General features: G+C 37.3%; 1 protein-coding gene across 1 annotated transcript; it reads left to right on the forward strand.

Moving 5' to 3' along the window:
* Positions 1 to 330: 330 nt before the first annotated feature.
* Positions 331 to 6,414, forward strand: AP4S1 (adaptor-related protein complex 4, sigma 1 subunit; the record flags this gene model as incomplete). The annotated part of the gene is made up of 4 exons (XM_009573249.1): positions 331 to 468; positions 1,910 to 1,996; positions 3,106 to 3,174; positions 6,357 to 6,414. Coding segments are annotated over exons 1-4 (352 nt in total), but the record flags the coding sequence as incomplete, so codon positions are not given.
* Between the last annotated feature and the right edge of the window lie 4,288 nt (positions 6,415 to 10,702).

Below are 10,702 nucleotides of genomic sequence, written 5' to 3' on the forward strand. Positions count from 1 at the left end.
ACTCCTCCACTTCCCCAAATCCTACAAAGAAATGAAATTTCCTGATAATGTAAAAGCTAGTATTTATTAGGTAGTTTGTGATTGTTTGTGTGGGAAGAAAACGGGGTTTTACTCATGGGATGCATGCAAAAGATTAGAGATTTTTTTCCTATATTCTGTTTTGGCAATAAACTCAGTCTTAAATATATGCGGATCTGGGCTGGCTAGCTTTTAGGAAGTCTTTTATAACTCCTATGTATACTACCTTTTTTTTTTTTTCCTTCACAGAAATACTCTCCTTGATTCCTGCACCCCATATTCAAATCTACTGCTGAGATCAACAAAAAAGAAATGATAAAATTTTTTCTTATGGTAAACAAACAAGGACAAACAAGGCTTTCTAAGTATTACGAGCATGTAGAAATTAATAAACGGACAATGCTGGAAGCTGAAGTAATCAAAAACTGTCTCTCCCGTTCAAAGGATCAGGTACTTTTTGTAGTTTTTCCCCTAGCCATTTTATTTTATCAACATCTTACATCTTTCATGTCGATAACTCTGAAAACACATCAGTTTCCATTGCAGGTCATTATTTCATTTGTACCCATGAAGAAAAAGATTGTGTTTCTAGATTAGGGCTTCAGTCAGTTGAACTGTTATTCTGCATTGAATAAATATGTTTTTCTGAGGCTTACAGAGATTTTGGAGTTTTGTGTATCACTGTCATGAATATTCCTCCTGTTTGTCTGAAGAAGCTCAGAAGTCCAGGAAGAATTTATTTTATCCTGTTATTGCTTGTCTGGTAGAGATCAATAGAGAGATATTACTGCTGCTTTGCCAGAAGGTAGTAGGGATAGTACTGACAGCTCCAAGTTTAAACAAAAAACTTATGAGAGAGGATTCCAAATCATGAAAATACTATCTAAAACACAGGGGTTTTTGGAAACACAAATTTTTAGGCTTCTGTATTGGGCATTTTTATTCAAAAAAAAGTGTTCACACTTTCTGCAAGAAAGTCAGAAAACTCACAAGTTGGAAAATTTCTTACATGAAAGCTGAGATTTTCATGGCTCATTTAATTGAGCCATTGGTTCTTTAAGAAAAGTGCCAAACTTAGCAAAACTTTTGAGCACATTGACTTGCATTGGAGGAGAAATCTGTGACTTGGACTGTGAGTGGAGTTTTTTGGTTTGTGTTCTGAAGTCAGCTGCTTTATTTTTCATTAATTGTGACCTTGAGCGGTGGTCCTCATATTTCATTCTAGAAAACCTCAGAAAAAATAGCAGTTCCTATAAAGTACCTTAGTTCACAGAATTGACAGTGACTAAGGAAATTAACCTCCTCCATACTGCTTGCAAGAGCATCTCCAAACGGAAACTTCACTAAAAGAGCTGACAGTATGCTGCCATTTCAAGAACTGAGCAAAATGATACTTAAGAAAAAGGAGGTGACTTGTAAAGCAGTGTATAACAGCACCATCTGCTGGCTTTTGTCTTATTATGAAAGACATGGGAATTTCCCCCTAGGCCTGGAAATCTAATACTCTTAATTTTTACATAAAAATATCGATCATCTTTTAAATATGAAAATTACCTTGAGGTTGTCTCTTTTGGAAGTGCTTCCAAATGAAAAATTAGGGGAAGTATTGGCTGCCTTAAAATCCTGAAGAAGTCACTTCTGTTCTGTATGTTCCAGTTTTTCCATTTAAAAAGCAGTAGCATGTTTTTTGCCAGTAGATGAAAAGTTTTGTGGAATAGTTATCCTACTAAATTTCTTTCAGGTCAAAATCGTTTGGTGGCTCTTGGGAAATCCATTGTTCTTTGTGGGCCTTACGAACATGAAAGCTTAGGCTCTTTGAGCACTCTGTGCTTAATACTGTCATATGCTTAAATGGCAGCCACTAAGTTTGACTCATTTTGCTTCTGCCTAGTGCTCTTTCATTGAGTATAAGGACTTTAAGCTGGTATACCGACAGTATGCAGCCCTTTTCGTAGTCGTTGGAATCAACGAGACGGAGGTAAGAACTTATATACACTCTTGAAATGAGAGCTTGTAGTGGTCATGGGCAAGAACTCAAGTCTTTTTCCAGCATGGAATTTTGCAATAGCAATTACAGAATTTCAAGGAGTCATTGCAAAAAGACATTTTTATTTCTGTGAAATAAAAAGAGGTATAAAAGAAAATGTATGTTTGACTTCATTCTGTAGCAGTAGACTGAACTGTTATCATGAGGCAGTCTTCATGAGCCTTATACTGATTCTGCTTTCTAAATTTATGTTTGATTAAACAAATTTATGTAGGGTGGGTTTTTTCAACAAATGTTAGCATTACAGCCAGATCAGCTGTCTCATCTGCGGTGACTTCCCAACTGCTCACTGATTTTAACCTCCTCAGCCAAAGAAAAAATTCCCATGCTGTCAGCTAGAAAGATGCCAATTTATTGTATTTTTTAAAAAGGGGAGAAAAAAGAAAAGGTATCTAACTGAAAATTGACAAGTACTGTTATTTCATCTGTTCAGGCTGAGCCTGCAAGGCTTTAGTGTTTACATTGACTCCCAGTTCTCAGAAATTAATTCAAAGCTTACTATTGGAGATTTTAATTGGGTGGTGTGGAAGGTAGCTGCTGACTACCACAGCGTCTTGAAGTCAGGGTTATAATGGCATGCAATTTTGGGCAAATCCTTTTGGCTTTGCTACATCACACAAAAATCGCCCATCTATACTGCTGCAGCATAGCCTGGCTCCGTGCTGCAGCTGGCCAGTGTGACTTCAGGGTGGGTAGGCATAGCCTAGTTAGCTGTATCTATCTAGCTACCCTGGGTGATGGTGGAACAAAGGATGCAATGGGATGGCAGCAGCCCAGCGAGCAAGTCCATTGGGTATTGCAGTGCTTACTTGTGTGGCTGGCCTGAAGCTTCTGCCCCTCAGCACTCCCCTGCTCTCGGTACCTCCACTGGGTAACCACACCTCCTCTCACCATGGCGGCCTGAGCTTGTGCGCTTCATTGTAGATCTTATTATATTTTCTAGTTGCTTTTCATACACCACAAACTGAAATAACACAAAGAATACTATTACATTTTCTAGCTATTCATTTAATATTCATTTGTTTTTAATTTAATTTCAGAATGAGATGGCAGTATATGAACTAATTCATAATTTTGTGGAAGTTTTGGACAAATACTTCAGCAGAGTGGTGAGTGAGACATTGAATCTATTATGAAATATTTCTCCTCTTTCAAAGCTTTAGTGAATATGGCATTTCAGGGAATAAATCAAAGGAGAAAATATTTTTTTCATATTCATTTAGAATTTTGAATACTTTAGCAGTAATATTACCACTGTAAAAAAAAAAGAAAAAAAAAAGGCAAAAAAAAGCAGTATTAGTTGTTTTTTCGAAGAAGTAAATGTATATGTGGGTTATAAATCATCAGACAAGGAATACCAGAAGTATTTCTGTTAGAAAAGCATGGTTTTATATGCTTATACTCAGGGGTTTCTTTGGGTCATCTACTCTTAAATTAGCCAAATTAGCCATTGGCATTTTATACATTTTAAACAAATAAAGTCGTTTTTCTTTACAGTTCTTTTTTGCAGTTCTTAGCATTACATCCCCCAAATGCACTTCATTCATGATAAAGGTGGTGTAAGCATTAAGGAGGGAGCTGACATCACTCTCACTGAACAAGATCAGAGGGATGGAGCAAATGCAACCTCAAAAACCAGTCTGTACTTGTGCTCCCCGTATTGTTGTCAGGCACCAGTGGATATCTGATAAAACAGCTATTATAGAGATAGTCATTTTGTTGAGGATTCAACATCAGACATGGCTCCAGTTAAAATGACACTGCTCCTTTTGGTGGGAGATTTGTTTGTTTGTTTTTACAAAGTTTGAAAACGCAGCATTATAATCCTGGTTAGAACATGTGCTATTTAGTATAGGACTTGTAATAATCTTGTTATAAGGAAATTTGCCTGAAATTGTACTTGGGCACAATTTCAGTTTGCCTATGCTAAAATGTGTTGGATATCCCTCTCAGAAAAGAGGACTGGATAGAGTTTCCTCCGTAGTCCATGTACCTCAGGGTATTATGTTGGTAATTATACATACAAGAGATGAGTATGCAGGGTCTGTAACTGGTTTCCCAGTACTAGTACCACAGCAGACATGCGCAGAGCTCGCTCTGTGAATTCAAGGACATGCTTGCAAAAGTCATCTGCACCCTTCACTATGCAGATGCCTGGCAATTTTTTTATGCTATTATCTCAACTAACGTTGCACCAGCCTCTTGAAACTGCTGGTACTAAGTATATCCCTTTCTGACTGTACTAAGTTCAGTATTGTCTCTTAAAATTGTTATGATTGCAGTCGCAACCTAAGCAGTGATAACCAGGAACAGAATTTGATCCTGGAAACACAGGAATGCACAATAAAATTTAGTTACATCTTATTTATCTAATTGAGCTAATAGTAGCCAGCCGCTTCTCAACTTTTATTTTCTTCACTTGAGACAGAGCAAAAATAGATGTAATTCTTACACATATAAATGTAGTATATGTAATTCCTTGACCACATATATAACCCAACCACTGATAGTTGTTAGAGATTTGCTGAATTCATCATACCAGAGTTTTTTGTGTTTTCCATAGCATTTAAGGTTTGAAACTAGGGGAACCAAAAAGGGGGGTGGTTAAAGAAATCTCATTCCGTGGTTCTATTTTTAATAGCATATAACACGGTAAATGGCAGAGCACTGAAAAAGAGGGCTATAATTCTAGTTGGGGTTTCTGGCAGAAACCACAGAGCAAGAAAGTATAAGTCTGTTCTGTAACGGATTAATGTCTAGGATTTGGAGAATTTTAGCAGAATCCCAAATTATGATGATGACAACGGAGACAAAACTCTGGGAAAGGGAAGAACTGCTCTAGAAGGACATTTTGTCATCTATTATTTTTAGGCTTGTGAGCTTTAAACATTCTCACATACTCTATTTTTATCTAATGGCTTTTACAGAGCTTGAATTCAAATATCAGAACAAACATTAACAGAATTAGGAGGAAAGCTTTCACAGTTGCTTGTGAGATGTAATTCTGAGTCCCCTTCACTTTTATAATGGCTACCCAGGGAAAACTCTGCATACTGTTCAGAATACATATTCCAATGTTTTCAACTACTTTTTAATGCTGAGGAAAACTCAAACTGATCAGGCTCTTAAAATACAATTTTTGTGATGCATAAAAAATTTCTAATTGAAGAATGGCAGGGTCACTCAGCGGAGGCCTGTAGACTAGAACTAGTCCAGTTTAGAGCATCTTTAGACCACAGAAGTAAGAGCAATTTTACCAGTGGGAACTCTGCCTAAAACTCCAGGGTTAGATTGTGAGTGGAAACCATGTTAGCAAACTAAATTTCCTCAGCAGCAGATAAAGATTCCCTCTTTCAGCAGAGACTGGGGAAGCTCCACTCTAACTGCGCAAGATCTTAGCTGCTGAGGCTGTGATTGTTTCTAAATTTAGACATTTAACTGAGGCACCTAAGTTAGAAGTTTGGTCATCCTAAGCTCCCATTACCAGCAGTGGAGACCAATGAGTATCTCGAGAAAGTGAGTCATGCCTCAAGTGTGCTGAGTCAACTGTTGAAGATACCCATCTCTTCTGTTGACTGCAGGGAGACCACAAGGGCTTCTAACTCAGACGTTTTGGTTAAATGAGTAAAACTACTTGGAATAAATCCAGACCAAGACTAGAAGGGAAATTATGACTATGTGAAGAATTGTGTTGCTGGGGCTGGAGCAATAGTTAGAAGTGCTAAGGGTCCAAAGCTTGGAGTTACCTTCCCTCTCCTAATACATCCAGCCACAGCTACCACAGCCATGGGTATATACAATGTCTAGATTTTGCTATTGAAATGATCTGCAGCAGTACTTTTAACTGTGTTGTGTTGAAATGATCTGCAGCAACATTTTTAACTGTGTTTTTATATAAATTGTAAACTTGGCATTAACAGCCTGTTTTTGCAGGAGGAGGAGGAGAGAATGTAGGGCCATAATTAGAGATGCTGGTTTTCCACCCACTCAGTCAGATGGCACTGTGTATATTCAAGTTGTTACTTGTGGGTGACCTCAGTGGGTTTTTCTAAGTAAAAATTTCAGGACATTAGCTTTTGTTACAGAGGCAGGTAACACATAAAAGGCAAAGCAGTGTTGCAGGAAAGAGCATGTAATTGTACAGTCCAGAACAGAAATCTGAATCGCCCTAAAATTTTGTATCTATATTTTGAAGACTTATTTTATCCTCTAAAGGGATGTGAAACGTTTAATGACTATGAGATGAGAGATCAAACTGTAACTAATGGTTGTCTATGTCTTTTCCTTGCAGAGTGAATTAGACGTATCCTTTTCAGTATCAGAAATCCATTTGTCTATCTCTTTTTGGTGTATGTTCCCGTTCATACTGTCTTCATAGCACTGACTATCAAACGGTCAAGACAATGCAGAGGTTTCACAAATTTTGCAGTTACAGTAAGTAGCACCATTTTGGCACCTTTCTGAAAGCATGGCTGATGTTCATGAGGGTCACCTATTTAAATCCTCAGCCATACCATTCACATCTAGACGTGAAAAATTATATTCATGGGGGAACTTTAAGGCTTAACTAATTATTATTTCAGGGTTTTACTTTTTTCTTTAAGTTTACAATAAAATAGATATTGAAATGATTGTAATAAGAAGAACTGAATGTTACAGCTGTGTCTTGAGCCAAATAGCAGTAGCATCATTGTAAGATTAGGTTTGCACTTTGATCTTGCTTCATGAAAGTCTGGGTGACTTTTACTTTCTATATCAATGGAAAGAGAGAAAGGCCTGGGAGGAGGAAATTTAGGAAACCAGGCATTGCCACAGATACCTTTTTCTTTTCCTGACCCCCCCCTTACACAGCTGTATTTTCATGTGTATGATCTGCAGGATATTAACTAAAATATAATTAAAAAAATGAACTAAACCCAAATACAAACAAATACTAAATACTAAAATACAGTCCTGGATAATTAAACACAAATAGCAAGTAAATAAAATACAGTACTGAATTAAAAGAAAATTAAACCAGGAAAATGTAGCGCAGTCGTCTTCCTCCTCAGTTCTTCCAATCCCACTGCCTGCTCACTCTACTCCAGCAATCCTTATGCCTATGTTTGTTGTTGGTTAAATGCAGATCTCCTGGTACAAAGAGGTTTCAATTATACACCTGAAATACAGTTGCCACCCTGGAATCAAACACTTTAAAGTAATCTAGTTTATTCACCTTATTTAAGAATTAGTGCATATGAAGAATATAGAAAAATTCTGTAATTTTTCTTGTAATTGTTCTCACTTCTTTACTGAAAAAAAACCAAAAGGAAATAATTAATTTCACTTTTGTAAATATTTTAATGCTTGCTACATGCTGGAACTCTGTCTCATTTACTGAACTTAGATATATATATGTATGTATATGTATATTTATATATACTGTCTGTATTTCCTTCCTGAAATTCACAAAATGCTGTGGTATTAATATAACACTCCTAAATTCAATTATATAAAAGAGCAATAATGAAATTTCAGCATGAAGGGACTCTTAAGGTCTCTGAGCGATTGTGTAACTACATTTTTCGTATCAGTTATTATAGTTAAGGATTAGAACTATGTGTACTTGTGCGTGAGCTTTGCTGAATTAGAGACTAACCTGACCTATTCAGTAATTAATTATACATAAAAATAGCCCCGTATGTTTCCATATGGTGTACTTTCAGTCTGCAATTACCTGATTCTTTTTATCTTAGATTGTTTGGAGTACTGATGATTCTAAATTCTGCCTACCTCTGGTCATCATTTTCATACCAAGAGGAATTTCTTGTAGTTACACGCTTACCGTTACCGCCAGTAGCCCATTTAATAGCTGAGAAAGGCTCCTGCATATCCAGCAAGCTTCTGCATACAGTGCTAGTCTGCATTGTTTAGAGAAGTTGCATTATGTGCTCACACTAACGTTTGCAATGGGTGCAATACAGTGTCGGAATGACTCCTATAGAAATTCATCCTCTACATGGGTCTCATCTGCATGAGGGTGGATATAAATATTTGGAAAATAGGAGTGTACATTACTATCTTATATGATAATACTGGAAATAATATTGGAAAAGCTCACATCTGATATGCCTCTCCTCAATATGTATGACATATGCATGATGTACATAATTTTTCCATTCAGAAATGCACTTTTATACATTATACATTTCAGGAACAATTTTAAAATAAAACATTTTACTTCTATATATGTACAAAATAGTTCTCCCATTTAGGAAAAAGAGCTTTTCATAAGTTGAGAGGTAAAATAATTGAAATGAAGTGAGATACCCTCAACATCAAATGTAAAGCAGAGGTGTAACGATGAAGAAGTGGGCTGTTCAGGATTGTATTTATTTTTGACAACAGCTTGAATAGCAGGCCCAGAAGAACAATATAAGATCTGGACTACAAGTGTCTTAGATGTTAATGCAGTGCAAGCAATTATCCGTCAATATGCCTTTCATAGTGTGTAAGATAATATTCCCACCTGGATTAAACCATTTCCTCTTACATTCAGTACAGTTAGCTTGGATGCAAAATATCTGATGGAGGAAGTACTGGCTGAAGGTTTGTAACTTCGAACACCAAGTAGTATTTACAGAATCTTTGTATACAGAGTATCTGGCGGAAAACTGTCACGATTTCCTGTCTCTGCGCTATTATTTTTGTGTTCAGATCCATAGGAAGTTTTTTGCAAAAGTGATAGTGGCTATTCTATGTAGAAAGTGGTGTTTACTAACATGAAAAAAATACAAGGAAATTACATGAAATCAAAAAACATGAAAACCAGATTATAATCATTGAAGGCTATTCACCCATGCACAGAGGAAACCCCAGTTAAATCTAAAGGCTGAAACCATCACACAATTGAAATGTTCCTGGAGCCCACGCTAAGCCTGCAGCATGTGCACTGATTCTTAAAGCTTCCCCAGCCGCAGTGCATTACCCCAGCTCTCCTGGCAACGCAGCTCCTGCTGATGCGGGGCTCCAGCTTTCATTTAGGTCCAAACACCCGAATTCACCCAGGGCGCCCGCATCCTATCTTCTCTGAGTCTGGAGTCAGCTGTCAGGAAGGGCACCTTGGGCACAAGGCAGAGACTGGGTCCCATCCGAATCCTGCCCAACAGGATTCATATGTAATATTTATATGTATGTACGACATAGGTGCATGTGATGCTAAACAACGCATGAACAATTGCAAAGTTATCTCATGCATACTGCAAAAATGAACACTGGTTAGCTACTAGCCCATTAAGTAACTTCTCTAACTCTAGAGTAGCCATGGTTTCTACAGAAGCTTTTATGTGTGAATTGTAAAGCATTTAGCCATTATATGATGTCCACTTTCATTCTGAGTCAGTCACATACTTAAGTGACTTAAGTCACTATGACGGAATGACATAACATTTCTACAGTTGTTTGGTTTGTTTTTAAAATAGGTGGGCCAGTTGAATGAACAAGTACTGAAATTGTCCTAGAGGTGTTGCTTCCTAATGTGTTAATTGCACTAGATGAGCCTCATTTTTGTGTATGAAATAAGTGGGTGGGATTTTCTGTACCTCTAAAACTCCAGCTTGGATGGTGTAGGAGCTACGTCCTTAGTGTGATGATGACAGAGCGAGACTATAAAAATGCAAGTGTTACCACAGCAGCTTTGTAGGGAATGACATGCTGGTAAGCATGAGAGTTTCTAAAATGACAAAAAGTTGACTTTTCTACTGCTTGAACTGGTGAAGCAAAGCTTATCTGAAGACACGTTATTAACTTACAGAAGAAACAGATACTTATGTTCCCCTTGGGGAAGGGGAGGGGGAAGACAGAGTGCTCTAGGACCAAGCATTTGAAGAATGTTGTCTTGATCCAAAAAAACCATTACATTCCATTGTAACTAGCTGCTGCTGCTCCTAGGATAGATAAAAAGCTTTGATACAGGGAATGCTTCGTGTGAATCAACTGTATTCTTCAGTCCCCCGTGGAATAACACTTTCATTTAACTAGTAAGAAAATTGAATGATGAATTTCTTCTGAGAATTTGTAAGGATACACTTCAGTTTGTACTGGAAAAAGTGGATGAAATGGAAACCTATAAGGATTATCTTAAAATTGTTGAATATCACAGAACTTGAAGGCGCCATTTGTCTCCTATTTAATGTCAGCATAGTCATTTGAGGAAGAAATGGTCAGAAAGCATTAAATGGGTTTCAGTGCCTAAAATTTGCCTGCCGTTAGATAGGCTAAAAGTGACTTACAGCGAAGTTAGCAAAGATAAAGTCGGAATGTGTAACTCTAGATTAAAAAAAGAAGCAACTCCAACTAATCTTTAGTCGAAGATGAATGTCCAGGATGGAAATCAAAGTTTTGTAATGCTGTATATTCAGTAGCAAATCATCTGCCCCATAAGTACCTGTGCTGTAATCTACAAAGCTTTGTTTGTGCTCCTGGGTGTGTTACCTGATCACAAGGTGTTGGCTACACTTTATCATCTCTTAAGCCTGTACACACCCTTAATTACTTGCCTGGGAAATCCTGAGATATCTTAAAATGTCTCTATATGAAGAAGTTGTTTATCACACGCAAGTCCTAAATGTGCCTTTTTCCTTTCCTTCCCTCCCCCCC

This window comes from Fulmarus glacialis, unplaced genomic scaffold (genome assembly GCF_000690835.1).
Source record: "Fulmarus glacialis isolate BGI_N327 unplaced genomic scaffold, ASM69083v1 Scaffold50052, whole genome shotgun sequence".
In the NCBI taxonomy this organism is placed as follows: domain Eukaryota; kingdom Metazoa; phylum Chordata; class Aves; order Procellariiformes; family Procellariidae; genus Fulmarus; species Fulmarus glacialis.